The sequence below is a fragment of the Perognathus longimembris genome, chromosome 12 (genome assembly GCF_023159225.1).
Source record: "Perognathus longimembris pacificus isolate PPM17 chromosome 12, ASM2315922v1, whole genome shotgun sequence".
Classification (NCBI taxonomy): domain Eukaryota; kingdom Metazoa; phylum Chordata; class Mammalia; order Rodentia; family Heteromyidae; genus Perognathus; species Perognathus longimembris.
In genome coordinates, this window is record NC_063172.1 from 39098524 (window position 1) to 39117263 (window position 18740).

General features: G+C 38.7%; 1 protein-coding gene across 1 annotated transcript in view; it reads right to left on the reverse strand.

The window, feature by feature from the left end:
• Window positions 1-10283: 10283 nt before the first annotated feature.
• Cpne3 (copine 3) overlaps window positions 10284-18740 on the reverse strand; it is a 41916-nt gene continuing 33459 nt past the window's right edge. The window contains exons 14-16 of the mRNA XM_048358500.1: window positions 15714-15847; window positions 14067-14303; window positions 10284-12889 (exon numbers count right to left, since the gene is read on the reverse strand). Of these exons, the coding sequence (XP_048214457.1) occupies window positions 12779-12889; window positions 14067-14303; window positions 15714-15847 (482 nt within the window). The 3' untranslated portion in view covers window positions 10284-12778. The remainder of the gene's footprint in view (window positions 12890-14066; window positions 14304-15713; window positions 15848-18740) is intronic.

An 18740-nucleotide genomic window follows, 5' to 3' on the forward strand; every position in this document is an offset into this window, starting at 1 on the left:
ACTAAATTTGTGTAAAGAATTTCGATTTCAAGTTTCCAGTTGGACACGGTGTATGTGTGTGTGTGTGGGGGGGGGGATATCTGTTAGTCTGAGTTCAGTCATACAAGCTTTTCTGATACTATTTCTTTCTTCTACACATCTCTATTTTTTTATTTTTTTGTAGTTCATGCTCATGTTATTTCTCAAACCAACAAATACTGTATTGACTAACTTGCTAATTGATAATACTTAGATAAAGAAATTTATTCCCCCGTCCCTACCCAGATCTGAGCTCAATAACCAATCACAGTAAAGAAACATGGAACAGGCTGGATAAAGATATGTAGCCTAACAAGATCTGCAGAGAAAGAAGAAAAAGCAAAGAGCCACTACTTAGCAGAGGCCCAACACTTTAAGCATTATGGGGTACAGAAGAGGCAAAACAATGATTTTTTTAAATGAAAGTAAATACTTTTTTTTTACCATGGACACAAATATTTATTTCAATAAGCAAGTTCCTCTGATTTACTGAAGTCCCAAGTGTTACTTCTCAAAAATTGATGACAAAAATAAAAAAAAGAAAAATAAAGGGTATCAGTATACTTAAAAAAATTACCTCCTACATTACTTTGACCTGTGGCCCTCAAAATACAGTACAGGGCTGGGAATATGGCCTAGTGGCAAGAGAGCCTGCCTCGTATACATGAAGCCCTGGGTTCAATTCCCCAGTACCACATATATGGAAAACGGCCAGAAGTGGCGCTGTGGCTCAAGTGGCAGAGTGCTAGCCTTGAACAAAAAGAAGCCAGGGACAGTGCTCAGGCCCTGAGTCCAAGGCCCAAGACTGGCAAAAACAAAAACAAAAACAAAAACACAGTACAATCTCAAAATGACCTCCAGTTTTCAAAAAGGCCTTCCTCTTTTAGATACCAGTGGTTCACACCCATACCCTAGCTCCTCAGGAGGCTGAGGTCCAGAGGCATGATCTGAAGCCAGCCTCAACAGAATATTTGTGAGACTATGTCAAAATAACTAGAAAAGAAAAAGAATGAAAGAAGGAGAGAAAGAAAGAAAGGAAGGAAGGAAGGAAGGAAGGAAGGAAGGAAGGAAGGAAGGAAGGAAGGAAGGAAGAAAGAAAGAAAGAAAGAAAAAGAAAGAAAGAAAGAAAGAAAGAAAGAAAGAAAGAAAGAAAGAAAGAAAGAAAGAAAGAAAGAAAGAAAGAAAAGAAAGAACCAACAGGATGGATCAGATGATTCAAGCGGAAGAACACAAGCAGAGCAAGGAAGCCATAGCCAGTGCAAGTTCCTGAGTACCACCATCAACGCCAAACAAAAGTATAGAAAAGGGAAGAAAGTGGCTTATTCAGAAATAAGGATATAGCTTAGTAGTACTGTACTTGCCTAGTACTAACCTAGAGCAATGGCCTGGGTCCTAATCCCCAGCACATGCACACACATGCATGTACACACACACACACACACACTCACATCACACACATATTAGGAGGGAGGCAATTCTGCTTTTTATCAATTTGCCTTTGACATCTAAAACTTAGTGACTTACAATAACAATTACTTATGAACTCATGATTATCTCAACACTGCCAGTTTGGGCCAAAGTCAGCTGATTAGTTCTTCTGGTCTCTCCTGGGGTAATTTAAGCACTTCTGTCAGCTGTGGGTTGACTAGATTGGCTGGAGGAGGCCAGTCTTAAATGGAATTGTTTGCCTCTAATCCACATGGTCTCCCATTTACTCTCACAAAGGTTCACCTGGGCCTAGAAGAGCGATGGCTCCACGAGACAAAGCAAGCAGAAAGTGAGCAAGGCTCTGGAGGCCTAAGCTCCAAACTGGTCATCATTACTTCCACAATATTCTATTATGGCAAGTAACAAATGAGGTCACAATACTAGCCTAGATATAAAGGTTAGAGAAGTAAAATCTACTTCTTAATGAGAGGACTGAAGAATCACATTGAAGAAATGGTGGAGCCAGACAAAGTAGAAAGATTATGGCCAATTATGCAATTTATCACTCAGAGTGTTAGGTAAATTGCTGGATTCCCATTTGTGAACAATTTGCAGTATAGATATGGTCTGTGTCATATTTAAGACATATAGACAGTAAACATCTGTAATTCAATTTTAATTTGGTATAATATATTTTTCTTTGATAGGTCAGGCAATCTTATACATATACCATGTCAAAAATCAGTAAAATTTTTCTTGAAAAGTGAGAAGTTACCTAGAAATTACCTTTACAATGTACAATGTTACCAAATGTTGTATCCAAATGGGCCAAAAGCTCTCAGTATGTGCCAAAAAAAGGAAAAGCCTGCCCCTGCCTCCATAATCTTGAGACAATTTCTGGCTGAATGCTGCTATTAAATAGTCCTAAAATAATATATAATAGATTGTTTAAATTCTGCTATATAGTAGATGAAAAACTGCTATATAGAATACCAACAAGATAAGACTCTATACTTTCTATAATTTGTGGTAATTCTTTAACTTTCCTATGAGGAATTTTTCAAACCTTTGGAGAGATTAATCACTATACTATTCTGGAATTTATTGTATCTAATCAAACCAAATATACTTGAAATTCATGTTTTAAGCACCATATCCATAACACTGTAGTAAAATTTGATGTTTTCCTCTATGAGCTTTTATGACTGGCTGTATTTTCTCTACTATAACTTTTGTGACTAGAACGGATGGTGCAAAGGTCAAATAAATGTGCATCATTAAGCAATACAACCTGACCTTTCTAGGTAATAACTCCCTTGGAAGAGGCAAGGGAGAGCTACCTGAAAGGTCACAGCCTTTCTTACTGTCCCTCTGCACCAGTAGTCAATGCTGCCCACTGCACACAGTGATTTTGCAACAAATTTATGGGCTACCTGTCTGTTGGGAATCCCAAGTAATATGGAATTCAGCACACAGTGAATGTTAAGGTTTATTACCCAGGTTCATAATGCAGTTTCTTGCATTCAGCCTTAAGTAAATCTTAAAGTTCAGTTGATTGTAACAGAATCACAGACTGGAGAATTCAGATTCTTATTCCAAGCCCTCATATTACAAAAGACAAACCATAATCCTTTTCCAGAGTTACTGTGGAGTATAACAGTTCCCGGCTAATGGATACTATATAACTTATCAAACATGAAGATCATACAGTAATTTCAAAAAAGTAGGACCTACCAAGAGCAAAATTTTTTCAAGTCAACAAATGCATTACCCAAAATTTCACAAAGTCCAATGATGATCAAGCTTGTCAAGTTTGGACCATATTTATATTCCCAATCTGATAGGAAAGAATAAATTTAGCTTGTCCTTCAGAAAGGGACTTAATCATAGACCTTATTAGGACTGGACTATGTCAAAGATGAACATAGTTTGAATTTAAATGTCATTTTTGTAAAAGTGAGCAAAGAAATGGCTGTGACACAATAGGGTACTTACAAACACATTCATCTGGCTGTCCTAACAATGTTCACTAATCCAGTCTATTCACCTATTTCATGCCAGCCACAACGGCCATTTCTCTTAGACAGCATCCTTTTGTGTTCTCTGCATTGTAACACCCTATGCAGATCCCAAATGAAATGCAAAAACACTCCCAAAGCTCTTCCAGACTTTCCCACTGCTTCAAATATCCCTTAAATTTCATAGAGAAGCTCTCCTACTTTAAACTTCAGAATTTTCTCATGTACAGAAACATTTATCTTTCTAACTTCTATCATCATTTGTGCACTAACACTTCATTCACTATGTATGGATTTAGCAAGTACCTACTAAATGCCCAGAGTTATAGGTTCTGAGATAAAAAGTTATTCTCTGACTCCTTTTTCTTTTTGATTTGGGTTTAGTTGCTTAAAATACATACACACACACACACACACACACACACACACACACACACATATTCACAGATGATGTCTCTACATGATAATAAATATCATGGGAATTAAATTAACATTACTATTCTAGTACACATTTCCTATATGTGTGTTTTTATACCTTGCTCCTCAACATTCAAACCTAAATTCCTACAGTGTTACCACAACATTCTAGGCACACAGCCACTCAGGCTCTGCACCCAAGCTCTGAATTCAAGCTCCAGGACCAGCAACCACACAGATAAAACTATGCAACTTAAAATATCTAGGAATAACCTTAACCAAAGAAGTGAAAGACCTTGATGATGAAAACTTTATAAACATGAAAAACGAAATTAAGGCAGAACTAAGGCAATGGAAAAACCTCCCATGCTCCTGGATTGGGAGAATTAATATAATCAAAATGGCAATATTGCCAAAGGCTATCTACAAATTCAATTCAATACCCATTAATATCCCAACACCATTTTTTAATGAAATAGTGGAAGCAATCCAGAAATTCATATGGAACAATAAAAGACCCAGAATAGCAAAAACAATCCTAAGCAGAAAGAACAGTGCTGGAGGAATTACAATACCAAACTTCAAGCTGTATTATAAAGCTATAGTAATAAAAACAGCTTGGTATTGGCACCAGAACAGGCCTGAAGACCAATGGAACAGAATTGAAGACCCAGAAATGAACCCACAGAACTACGCCTACTTAATCTTTGATAAAGGAGCTAAAAAATTAGTCTGGAAGAAAGACCACAAACAATAACTCACTAAAGCTACCAGCACAACAATGTTCATCGTAGCACAATTTGTCATAGCTAAAATTTGGAACAAACCCAGATGTCCCTCAGTAGACGAATGGATCAGCAAAATGTGGTACATATACACAATGGAATTTTATGCCTCTACCAGAAAGAATGACATTGCCACATTCATAAGGGAATGGAAGGACTTGGAAAAATACTAAGTGAAGTGAGCCAGACCCAAAGAAACATGGACTCCATGGTCTCCCTCATAGGGAATAATTAGCACAGGTTTAGGCTAGTCACAGCAGAGGATCACAAGAGCCCAATAGCTATGCCCTTATGAACACATAAGATGATGCTAAGTGACATGAACTCCATGTTATGGAAACGACTGTTATATCACTGTTGTAATTACTTTCAACATCCTATGTGTATCTGTAGCTTCTATTATTGATGATGTTCTTGTATCACATTCCTGTGGTTGTACCTACACTATCTTTGTAATCTTATCTGAGTATATTGGAAACCGTGTTTACTGGTATTGGAAGTAGGAAATTCAAAGGGAATACCAAATTTGAGAGACACAGGGTAAAAAAAAGAGAAACAACTACAAAAGCAATACTTGCAAAACTGTTTGGTGTAAGTGAACTGAACACCTCCGGGGTGGGGAGGGAAAGGGGGTGAGGGAGGGGGGTATGAGGGACAAGGTAACAAACAGTACAAGAAATGTATCCAGGGGCTGGGGATATAGCCTAGTGGCAAGAGTGCCTGCCTCGGATACACGAGGCCCTAGGTTCGATTCCCCAGCACCACATATACAGAAAACGGCCAGAAGCGGCGCTGTGGCTCAAGTGGCAGAGTGCTAGCCTTGAGCGGGAAGAAGCCAGGGACAGTGCTCAGGCCCTGAGTCCAAGGCCCAGGACTGGCCAAAAAAAAAAAAAAAAGAAAGAAAAAGAAGGGCTGGGGATATAGCCTAGTGGCAAGAGTGCCTGCCTCGGATACACGAGGCCCTAGGTTCGATTCCCCAGCACCACATATACAGAAAACGGCCAGAAGTGGCGCTGTGGCTCAAGTGGCAGAGTGCTAGCCTTGAGCGGGAAGAAGCCAGGGACAGTGCTCAGGCCCTGAGACCAAGGCCCAGGCCTGGCCAAAAAAAAAAAAAAAAAAAAAAAAAAAAAGAAAAAGAAATGTATCCAATGCCTAACGTATGAAACTGTAACCTCTCTGTACGTCAGTTTGATAATAAAAATTTGGGAAAAAAAATGGCTTCCTGTGGTTGCACCCCTGCTATCACTGTATCTCATCTGAGTACCCTGGATACTGTATATATGTATATTAGAACTAGGGAAAGGAAAGGGAATATCAAAATTGAGAGACAAATGGATAAAAAGACAAACCATTCCAAATGCAATACTTACAAAACCATTTAGTGTAAACTAACTGTGCAACTCATAGAGGGAGAGGGGAAGGGGGAGGGGAAAGGCAGGGGAAAAATGAGGGAGGAGGTAACAAGTTGAACAAGAAATGTACTCACTGCCTTACATGTGAAACTGTAACCCCTCTGTACTTCACTTTGACAATAAAGGGGAAAACAGACTTTCAAAAAATGAAATGGAAAGGTATAAAAAAGCAAATAGGGAAGAAGCTTAGGAAACAAAAGAGGAAGAGAAGGGGCTGTGCTATGAGGAACACTGAAGAGTTGTTAGAATTAGTGGACTAAAGGCACCAGTGGATAATTGGCTAGTGTTGTGATGCTACGAGTAAGCTAGAAAGCAAGTTGTTCTTGAAAAATGATATTATTTGGAAATGAGATTTACAGTGTGGGTTTCTTATCAATAGTAATAAGGTCTAAATGCTCTTTGGAATGTGGGGCAATGTAGAGAACAATATTATTACAAAGATATATACGATATATAATAAGGATATTAACCAATCCAATGATTAGAGAAATCTAATGATTGAAATTCAAAGTCAGAGATCATAAAGAGGGGAAAGTCTTGGTATTCAGGAGGCTGAGCCAGGAGGATCTCGATTTTCAAAGCAGCCTGTGCTATGTACTGAGATTCTGTTTGTAAAAACAAGAAGTAGAAAGTAGGGGTTAAGAAGGAACCAAGTCCAGTGGTAGATCAGGAAGAGGAAATAGCTCTACTTGACAAGGTTATAGAGGAAATAATGTGCAAGAGTCAAATTTAAGTAAGGAATAGATGGATTAGTAGTAGGGATTTTGTCAGATAAAGCATTAATCTAAGGGATTTTTACTAATGCATGACCCATTTCCACAGAGCAGAGTGAAAGGGTTGGGCATCAGAAAGAAGTGGGATGTTGGAGTGAGACTATGGCTTGTACAAAGTGGGTTAGAGTACAGAAGCAATTGATCAGGACTTGCTGTGAGGATTGACATGAAGAGACCCAGTTGTCATGGAACAGGAGGGAGGAGTAACAAATGCTTGGGTAGGTGGGATGGGATGTAACAAGTAGGTGCCAGTGGCTCATGCCTTTAATCCTAGCTACTCAGGAGGCTGAGATCTGAGGATTGTGGTTCAAAGCCAGCTCAGGTAAGGAAGTCTGTGAGACTCTTACCTCCATTAAACTACAAAAAAGCTGGAAGTGGAGCTGTGGTTCAAGTGGAAGAGCACTAGCTTGAGCACAAAAGCATAGAGTCAGCAGCCAGACTTAAGAGTTCAAACCCCTGCACTGACAGGAAGGAAGGAAGGGAGGGAGGGAGGAAGGGAAGGAGAGAGAGACAGGGAGAGAGGGAGAGAGAGAGAAAGAGAGAGAGAGAGAGAGAGAGAGAGAGATAAAAGGGAAGGGAAGGGTAGGGAAGGAAAGGAGCACAGCAAGTGAGGCACTATAGATGCCTGAAAGCATGAGAAGGGACAGCCTGACTCTACATATAGAGGGGCTCCTTAATGCTGTTTCCATATTTTATTATTTCATAAGGTTTGAAGTCAGAATCTCTTTCTGAATTCTCCTGCTATTTGCCAGGGGAATGCTGAGGTGCTTAGTACTGTGCAAAGAAGACAACAACATTTCTTATAGGGTGAAATAGATAGTGGAAAAACACAAATCATTCCCTACTTGATCTTCTCCCTGAGAACTCTCTAGAGCTCTCCAACTCCTGAAACTTCTTTGAGTCCAGTTCTGGAAGATGAGCTGCTATTACCTCGTGCTTGATGAATCAACTGATGAATGGAGTCTGTATAAGGCTGTCTTTTCCCCAGTTGTATGAAGTCATCATTCTGTTGGAACAATACATGCCTACTTCATTTCTTTTGGAATAAAGTGAATAGCTAAGATAAAGTGTGATTCTTCAAGAGCACTGCAATCTCTTGAGAGTCTTCTGTAGTAGGAGGCCAAAGATAATGGTAGTGACAGGTGACATGGGGGGGGAGCACGTTCTCACCACAAACAAGGGTTTGGCAATCTGTGTTATCACCAAGTTAAGCTTCTGAACCATTATGAAATTGAGATCTGGAGACAGACTTGTGGTAATAAAGGAATTTAAAGGGCTGGTTGCTGGTGGCTTATACCTGTACTCCAAGCTACCCAGGAGGCTGAGATCTGAGAATCATGGTTTGAAACCAGCCTGGGGAAGGAAAGTCCATGAGCCTCTTATGTCCAGTTAACAACTAGAAAACAAAGTGGTGCTGTGGCTCAAAGTAGTAGAATGGTAGCCTTGAGCAAAAAAATGCTTAAGGATAGCACACAGACCCTGAGTTTAAGCCTCATCACCACCACCACCAACAACAACAACAGAAGAATTTAGGAACAGACCAAGAATCCGATGCTGATTCTGAAGCAAAAAGTGATCACTGAAAACTCCTTTACTACCACAAAGCCATTGTGGCTAGAACAAAGCTTGGTAATAGGCCTAGGATATAAATCTACCAGCCAGTCTACTTCCTCTCTCTATTCCTCTTAGACCTCTCCTCCACAACTTAAGAGTCCAGCAAACTTACTTTTTTCCATTTCATATGACCTATTCATAGAAGTTCCTAATCTCATGTCTTAGAAAAGTATTATGGACCTACTTCAAATCTTTAAAACAAATAGATCCTATAAAACGACCTCCTACCAAGTACCTAATTCAGTAAAATACAATTTACACACAATATAAAATGCAACATCCACTTTATACTGTGGTCTGAATGGCCTTCCAATATTTGTATTGGAATTTAATTGGCATCATATCAGTAATAACAGCTAGAACTTAGGAGGCCATTAGGTCACAAGGGGATGGAGTAGTGCTATCCTCCTGTCATGAGTGGATTAATGCTGCTGTCACAGGAGTGGGTCAGTTACTGTAGAAGTGGGTTCTTGTCTTCTATGTGCTTACTTTAGCCCTCCACAGTGTTACGTCTCAGCAGAGGCCATCTTCAGATGTTGGCACTATGCTTTTCAATTTCCCAGCTTGTATTATTCATAAATTACTCAACCTTTACAATTCTGTTACAGCAGCAGAAAATAGATTAAGACAAGTTACTTCTAACTTTTCTATTGATTTTGTAAGATGGAGAAGGAATTGAAATGAAAACGAGACACCACTGTGTCACATTAAGAAGTAACTTTATCCAAAGGGGTTCACATGGAGGATATGTTTAACATATTAATTCATATATTAGAAAGTTTACACAGGCTTAGATATGACATTCATAAAAATACAAAATTGCCTCTCACAATTTCCACCACACTTCTGACCTTATATATCACTTTCAGGAAGAAAAATAGAGACTACAAGAGACTTATTAAAGATGAATTTCCAGTAAATTTACAAATGATTAAAAAAAAAAAGTATGTCAAAATACAGCATTAGCAGTAAGGGGCCCCTGAATTTACTTTGGAAAAGCTGCCTAAGGTACACCTAAAGCAAATAGCTATAAATCCCTCTTCAGACTTTAAATGTTTAAAGGTCTTACAACTGGTCTTAACCACAAGATGACATGGCTAGACCAATGGGCATAGTATTTTCTCAGCACATTTATATGTGCGAAATAATCTACCATTTCAATGCATATTTGCAATACATCTAATTACATCATACTTGAAAGTCATTTGGGTTATTTTTTAATGCATCTTAAAAAACAAATAGTTAAAGCAGGCACTGGTGGCTTATATCTGTAATCCTAGCTACTCAGGAGGCTGAGATCTGAAGACTGCAGTTCAAAGCCAGCCCAAGCAGGAAAGTCTGTAAGGTTCTTACCAATTAATCATCATAAAGAAAAAGAAAGAAAGTAAGGAAGGAAGAAGGAAGGAAAGAAGGAAGGAAGAAAAGAAAGCTGAAGTGGAGCTGTAGCTCAAGTGGCAGAGCATTAGCTTTGAGTTGAAAAAGCTCTGGGATAGCACTCAGGCATTGAATTCAAACCTAGGACTGGTAAGAAAAAATAAATAAATAAAAAGAACAGCTAGCTGGGCTCTGGGGGCTCCCACCTGTAATCCTAGTTACTCAAGAAAGTTGTTCTAAGAAAGCCCATAGACCTTTATCTGCAATAAAGTACCCAAAGAAAGCCAGAAGTGAAGCTATGGCTCAAGTAGTAGAGTGCTAGACTTGAGCAACCACAAAATTTAAAAAAAATTTTTAAAAAGCTCAGAGACAGCACCCAGGGCTTGAGTTCAAGCCCCAGGACCAGCACAAATTTTTTTTAAAAAAGTTATCTGCATGTTGGTGGCTTACAACTGTAATCCTACCTACTCAGAAGACATGGATCTGAGGACCACGACAAGAGTCCACAAGAGTCTTAGCTCCAAATAACCAGAAAACAAAAACAAAAATAGAGAAGTAGAGGTTCAGCTCAGCGGTAGACCACAGGCTTTGAGCCAGAAAGCCACAGGAGAATAGAACCTAAGCTCCTAGTTCAAGCTCTAGCACCAGCACCACTACCCCCCAAAAAAGAGGGAATGAATGACAATACAAGATGCAAGGGGTTATTTTAATAGAAAAAAAATTTAGAAAGAGAAAACAGTAGTAAAACAGCTTGTAATGTGGCTGCTAAATTTTTAAGAATTTTTTTAAATGACAATTGAGAAACTGTAACAGCTTTCATTTCCAGCTACAGAAAGGTACCAGTCATGTTGATTCACTGGCCTTCTAGCTTAAATGAATTTATTGATGAAGCTAATCAAAAAATGAACACTGGAAAGAAAAATGTGTTTTAAAGGGAGCAATTCTGGAAAAAACAGAATATAAAGTTATGAGGACCAAATGCATGTCCAATGAAAGCAACCAATGCTCACAACCAGCAGTTCCCAGGTGGCTGGGGCAGGTGACCAGGTGTCGATGAGGAAGTAGGGTAGGAGTAGAGGGAGCAGGAGGCAGAGCGAGACCGGACACAGCATTCATCAGACAAGCTACACTCCTTACTGCTTTCCACACACTGAGCATATATGTAAATCATTTATTAAACACCTTTCTACGTTTAAAAAATGGGAAATTACAAACTACAGCAACTCATCTATTCTGTTCACAAGCACGCAGAGAACTAAAATGAGGACATCTGAAACAATGACGTCTCAACAAAAGAAAAAGTGCTCAATTTTCTTTTGTATTGATAATATTGAAATAATTTATTATCTGATGAGCTATATAATAGACTAGACTAGCAGCCTTTTAGGTGGGTGCCTTGTGCTTAAGAGTCACCTCCAGGGGTCAGCTAGTCAAGTGGGAAGGGGTAACTGCCCATCTAGGCTCAGCACCTGTACCTACTGAGCTCTTTCAGGAAGCTAAGGTGTTGGTGACTGACAGCTTACTTCCTTCACATGCTGTAGAGAGAAGAGGCAGGGGCTGTACAGCAGATCTGCATTCATGTGGCAGGGCCAATTCTCTGCGCATCCACTCAGGGATATGTGATGAGCACACAATTTTTAATGTTAGCTCTCATAAGGGGGCAACATATGGACATGCACAGTCCTTGGCACACAGCTCCTTAATCAAAAGTTACTGACTCTATTCTGAAAAGGTAATGTTTACTACATAATATTTCTAATGGGTACCATTAGAAAAATAAATTCTACTCTTGAGCAAAAAAGTAGAGCCACTGGTGCTCACGCTTGTAATTCAAGCTACTCAGGAAGTTAAGATGTGAGAATGATATAATTGTACGCCATTAAAATGTTAAAAGTGATTTTGATTGATGAATACATAATGGGTCAAAAGCAGAAATGTTATTTTTTAAAAAGGAAAAATGTCAAAATAAATCTGTACAAATTAATATATGGGACCTTAGCAAGGAAAAGTATAAAAATTACTTAGCAGCCTTTCTATTTATATTAGTCTTTCTTTAGTCAGAAGGAGCTAGAATTCTGAATTTTCACCTTTATGTTTGGTCCTCATGGCTTTCTAGACAAAGCAATACTAACCATTTTAGCAAACCCTAATTAAAATAATCTAATGATGTTGATTCAGGCGCAACCTAAGATCTATGCTTCTACAGAATCCTGAGTGTCTCATTCAGTCAAAGCAAAGCAAATGGTGAGCATAGAGTGCTCCACAATGACAATGAGAAACCTAAAAAGGTGTGAGAAGCTCCCTATTTACTGCCTGTGCATTTAAAACACTGAGTATATGTTTTCCTTCTCTGTGGTCTCACGAGACTACATGTAGTTCTGTAAACCACATAATGTCTATCCTGCAGCAAAAATGTGCCACATAGTTTGAGCCCCTGAGGCAAAACTGAAGATAGGGCTACCAGAGCAAAGTCAGTATTACCTAATTTAAGACACTGGCTCAGTTAATAATGTGGACATTGACTGTGAAACATTTAATGCAAAGCCCAGTAAGCTGCAAAAAGTACATCATCCTAACAATCTCCCATTCTTCCTAATGACAAGCATTTAAACATGACATTTTCACCAAATGGAAGTAAACAACAAAAATGAGCTTTCCCCGTGCTAAATTCCCACCCGAATAGCTTCAGTACAATTACTATAAATCATATGCAGTTGCTCAATTGATTGGGTGAAGTTGAACTTGGCACTAGCTGCCTCAAAATGCACAAAAACTATGCTTTGAAAAGAATCCACAAAAAACAAATGACATCTGCATCCTAAATGCTGGGGGTGAAGAGTATACAAAGTGGCAGGTACATGGCAGATACATGGTTTTGTGTGGCATCGCTTCTCACAGAGGAGGCCCAGGAGTTCCCTTGGCAGTGGTCACGGCTCCAGTTATTTCATCGCTGGGTTCTTGGGAGGAAGGAGTTTGTATGTGTTGAAGTAGCCCACCACCTGCTGGGGAATCTCTGCCAAGACACACTGAGCCAGGGCTTCTTTAGGAGCCTTTAGACAAACGAAATCATAAAAGCTGTTATCAACCGAAAATTACTGCATTTTTTAAGAAAAGGCTAGAATTACTTCGCTAGTTATTAACAAGCTGTACTTCCCAATTCCTAGCTTTGGGAACAAGACCCAAAATATAGAATAAGCTAAATAATTAATGCTACTTATGATTGCTATTATCACCTGTGCAAATTACCTGTCAAGTTCTATTTTTGGTTCCAGTCTTTTAATGTTTGGTAATTTGTTGCTGGTGTCTTTTAATTTTTAAATTTGTCTTTTATTTGCTGGGTATTAAGTAATACCATTTCCTATTTCAAAACAATTACAGGTTCACAGGAAGGTGTGAAGGCAATAGGGTGTCATGGCCTTTCGACTAGTTTTCTTCAAAGGTACCATCATACATAGCTATACTATAACATCAAACCAGGAAACTGACATTAGTACAGACCCTCACCAGGTTTCCCTTTGTGTGTGTGTGTGTGTGTGTGTGTGTGTGTGTGTGTGTGTGTGTGCGCGCATTCAACTATAAAATTTGGAGCCAATCTTAGTAACCACAAAATCAAGCCAGAGCTCTCTCATAGCCATAAAGATGTCTAACATTTCTATTTTATAATAATACACAGGCAACTTTTGCTCTCACAGCTAGTGGTAATATAAAATGGTATAGGCACTGAAAACATTTGAGATGATCTAATATTTACATATGTAATTATGATAGGACCCAGAACCTGTACACTTGGTTATAGTAAAGGAATAAAATTTTATGGACACACACACACACACACACACACACACACACACACACACTCCCTATACATGAATGTCTATAACAGCTTTTTATATAACTGACCAAAACTAGAAACAATCATTTTTGTACAACTGGTGAAAAATGCACAGTATTCAACCACAAGTGAACCACCTTCTATCTGATAAATCCAAAATTACTTGTATAGAGGGTTTTTTCAAAGATAAAAATAAAATATATCTGAGACTTTCACAACAATACTGTATTAATAGTTCATTAAATAGACTACAAGCTGTAACCAAGGCACAAGAGTTGCACAGCCAATCAGAGCTCTCAAATAGAAAAGGGGTGATAATACTCACACATCCATCTCTGAACAATGCACACTGACTCAGCTGCTAAGTTGTTTGAATAGAGTGGAGTGGTACTCACATTCTGGAATTGTCTGAAAGGCACAAATTGGACAATATCTCTGATGGCCACTTCGCCGGATGGGGAGCGCAGACTTCCTCCATCGCCATCCAGAAATTCCATGGCACTAAAGTCAGCCCCTCCAACTCCAACAATGATGATGGACATAGGCAGCTTGGCAGCATTAACTATAGCTTGTCTGGTTTCATCAAGGTCTGTGATCACACCATCCGTAATGATTAAGAGCACAAAATATTGCTGTCAAAAAAAAACAGGCTGTGAATATGGCTTAGTGGCAAGAGTGCTCGTCTTGTATACATGAAGCCCTGGGTTCGATTCCCCAGCACCACATATGTAGAAAACAGCCAGAAGTGGTGCTTGGCTCACGTGGCAATGTGCTAGCCTTGAGCGGGAAGAAGCCAGGGACAGTGCTCAGGCCCTGAGTGCAAGGACCAGGACTGGCCAAAAAAAAAAAAAAAGCAAGTAAAGCATGTCCACTGAGCAGGTTGAGTATGATTAATGACCTCTCATTCTTGCTTCTTTCCTTACCAGTCTTTACTCGGGGTACCTGCATAAAATACCCTATGATTCTCCAAAACAAGAAAATTCTCTGATTACTCACACAGAAACTACAGTTTCATTAAAAGTGCAGCATGCCACAAAGTTAGGTTGGCAAAATACACAGAGACAAGGCATCTAAATGTCAAAGGTAAATGTTTCCATAGGCACAGAAATAAAAACCCTCATTTAATTGAGACATTAGGACACATCATCAAAGTATTGATCAAAAGAGCAGGTAGCAATTCTAGTCACAAAAGTCCAAACTAAAATACCCTGTTTAAACAAACCTGGCATTGCCAGGCACTGGTGTCTCGTGCCTAATATTCTAGTTATGGAGGAGGCTGAGATTTGAGGATCAAGCTTCAAATGCAGCCCAGGCAGAAAAATCCAAAGCCAGAAGTGGGCTTTTGAGTCAAATGGTAGAGTGCCCGAATTAAGCAAAACAGCTGATGGAAAGTACCTAGCCCTGAGTTCCAGCCCTGGTAATGGGACAATCATTAATTAATTAATTAAAACTCTGACATTTACTAGTTTAGACAGTAAATCTTTCTGAATTTTGCCATCTCTACCAAAATTTTTCAGAGAACTGAAAAATGTCACATAAAGTTGTAACTCCATCTACGGATTTATAATGTTACTTAGCATGTGCTATTTCCTGTGACACAGGCACTATGCATTTTCTAGGAATTATTTATTTATTCCTTTCAACAATTCCATAAGGGAGCTTCCAGCCAATCCCACCCTTACTTCTGAGTATAATGAAACTAGGATAGATTTGTTATTTGTTATATAAGGCCCAATTGGCAATAGTGCATTCAAACTTCTTTAGTATAGTCACTGATCTTACCAAGGTGACTAGTATTAAGTCTCCTTGAGCTTTAATCCACGAAATCTACTTTTAAAAAGATAGATGGCAGCCTTTGGGGGGTTGAGACGATAATACTCTAAGAACATTAATTCAAAACAGAATGACTCATGAATGCAGGCACTGCTTTTTTTTTATTATTGAAAACATACGCTACATTACTTCTTGCAATAGAAACATGGCAAGGGCCATGACTAAGGAGGCCCCACATCTTTCACATCCTGTGACCACAGGGCACTTACAGAAGCTGTCTGCTGCTGTGTTGCTGCAGCTGCAAATCTGGCCACGTGGTTTATGATTGGAGAAAAGTTAGTTGGTCCGTAGAGTTTGATCTGAGGAAGACAGGCCCGGTATGCCTCTATAATGCCCTGGATTCCTAGACCCCCCCCCCCAAAGAAAGATCAATATTAAAAATCCTCAAGCACAATGTATTCATTTGTAATATTCATACTATAGTTATATGTCAACAGACAGTACTTTAAGTGGTCAAAAGTTCCATATTCCATAGTTCCTCTAAACCTTACTATAAAATGCCATAGCCAGGGCTGGGAATATGGCCTAGTGGCAAGAGCGCTTGCCTCGTAAACATGAAGCCCTGGGTTCGATTCCCCAGTACCACATCTATAGAAAATGGCCAGAAGTGGCATTGTGGCTCAAGTGGCAGAGTACTAGCCTTGAGCAAAAAGAAGCCAGGGACAGTGCTCAGGCCCTGAGTCCAAGGCCCAGGACTGGCCAAAAAAATAATAATAATAATAAATGTCATAGCTAGATTCATTGCAAAACCTACAAACTCTGCTCTCTCATGGTAGCTTGTATTCTTATCTCTGTCAAATTATTCATTAGTCTACTGCTTTGTTACATTTCACTTAATTTTGGTGTGACTCCCGATATCTATGACATTTTTTAGGAGAGAAAACTATAAGAAAGTTGCTGCACTGATAGTAGCAGTAAAGAATAATTACTGACAAGATGAAAAGAGACTTGTGTATTTGGCCAAATTTTCTCCTAAAATATGCTTATAAAGCTAGTATTAATTCTAGTTAAGTAGCTAGGAACTGGTGGCTTACACCTGTAATCCTAGCTACTTAGGAGAGTGAGATCTGAAGATTGTAGTTTGAAGCCAGCCAAGTCAGGAAAGTCTGTGAGACTCTTAAATTAAGCACCAAGATGATTGGAGGCTGAACTGTGGCTCAAGTGGTAGTTTGCTAACCTTGAGCAAAGAATCTCAAGAACAGTGCCCTCACCCTGAATTCAAGCTCCAGAACCAGCACACATACACACACACATACACACACACACACACACACAAATATAGTTAATTAAGGTACACAAATGTTTACTTGATAACATAAAGATTAAGCATGTTCAGTAGACTGTATTCATTGTAAATAGTCACTTCAGGGTTATAAATAACAGTCTGCATTTCACTATAAAAACATTTGATGAGGTTCTGCTCATAGCTACGTTGAAGTGGAAGGTAACAGAAAATTGAGCTGAGACATTTGACTGGCTATGTCCTGCATGACTAAGTAGATGCTTTAAGAACCTGCTTTTTTTCTAGCCCCCTTTCTCTGCCAACTTCCAGAAGAGGAAACATGAAGAGCTGGAAGTGGTGTGGCATATCTATAATCCCAGCACTTAGGAGTCTGTGGCCAACCTAAACTGCATAGGAAGATCTTATCTCAAAAGAACAAAAGCAAACAAAGAAACGTGGAGCAGAGTTACAATTTAGCCACAGGTCAAGTAAGCAAGAAATAAACTGTTGTACCTACAAGACACTGAGATTTAGAGATTCTTTTTTGGTTATTATTACAACAGCACAGTCTAGTGTTGTGACATTTTGACTGGCATTCTTAGAAAACAGACTGTTGATGAAACTCTTATCCTATATAAGATTGTTGAATATGCCGACCATAACAGAGACTTTAAGATGCAAGTCGAATAATAAAATACTCAGAATTCCCTACAATACTTTTTTTGAGATCATCAGAGAAAAATTGGTAATGCAAACCAGAACAAGTCTCCTGCTTCAGAAATGTCCACTAGACCATAGATTAAAAGGACCATATATCTGGTGTAAAAGCTTGCTTCACAAGATCAATTCTCTTCTCTTAAAATTTAAGAATTCCAATAAACTCTTCTTGTTCATGTTGAACTTAGAAATAACTTGTCTTATGAATGACCTCGACTATAGTCAATCCAGCTGTAATAAACACAGTAACATTAACAAAGGCTAGAAGCCAAGTTGTCTCACTACAAAGAAATATACTGTAGAAAAATGGAGCCAATAACTTCAGAAACAATATTTCCTTCCATTTCTATTCTCTCTGCTTGCTTTTTAACCTGAAAGCATAAACAAACATCAGCAGTCTTCATTTCCTCATCTAAAACTGAATTATCCTAAAAGCTTTCCTGTATATTACTAAATAGTCTGTAGTCAGACAAGTAAGAAAGGGAATTTAGCTTCCTTTCCTTAACATAGGCTGCATTTTTTCTATACATAATTCCTTTAAATTCAAACCAATTATTTTTTCCAGATTTTCCATCAAAATTTAAAAAGCTGTGTTTGATAAAAAGTCCAAAAATAAGCTTGTGTTGCTTACACAGTAAATGAACTAAAATGAATTGTCACATGATGTAAGTTACCCATACTGCAAATATAATTCCAATTGTACTAGAAGAAAAAAACATATTTCTTAAAAGAATAATATTTTCAGTTTCAAACAAGGATAAAAAGGATCATAATTGCTGGGTGCTGGTGGCTCATGCTTGTAATCTTATATACTCAGGAGGCTGAGATCTGAGGATCACAGTTCAAAGTCAGCCCAGGCAAGTTAGTGAGACTCTTATCTCTACCTAACCACCAGAAAATCAGAAGTGTTCCTGTGGCTCAAGTGGTAGAGCACTAACCAGGAGCTGAAGAGCTCAGAGACAGCACCCAGGCCCAGAGTCCAAGCCCCATGAATGATTCCCCCCCCCAAAAAAGGGTCACAATTGGCCACTGAAAGTACACCAAAAGAACAATGAATTAGTATGGAGATGTATGAACAAAATAGAAAACTTGCATACGAATTGCCCCAATATTAATGAACATTGTTTAGGAAGAGAAGGAAAAAATACCTTCTTCATATAAAAAATCAGCACATGTATTAAAAGTAATTTTTAAAAACTCTATGCAAAAAATGGCATATTCTCTAGAATTTTAAATGATGCCTCTAACACCACACCCATCTGTCTTCTAAATGGTTTGGTCTTACATAATTCAGTGG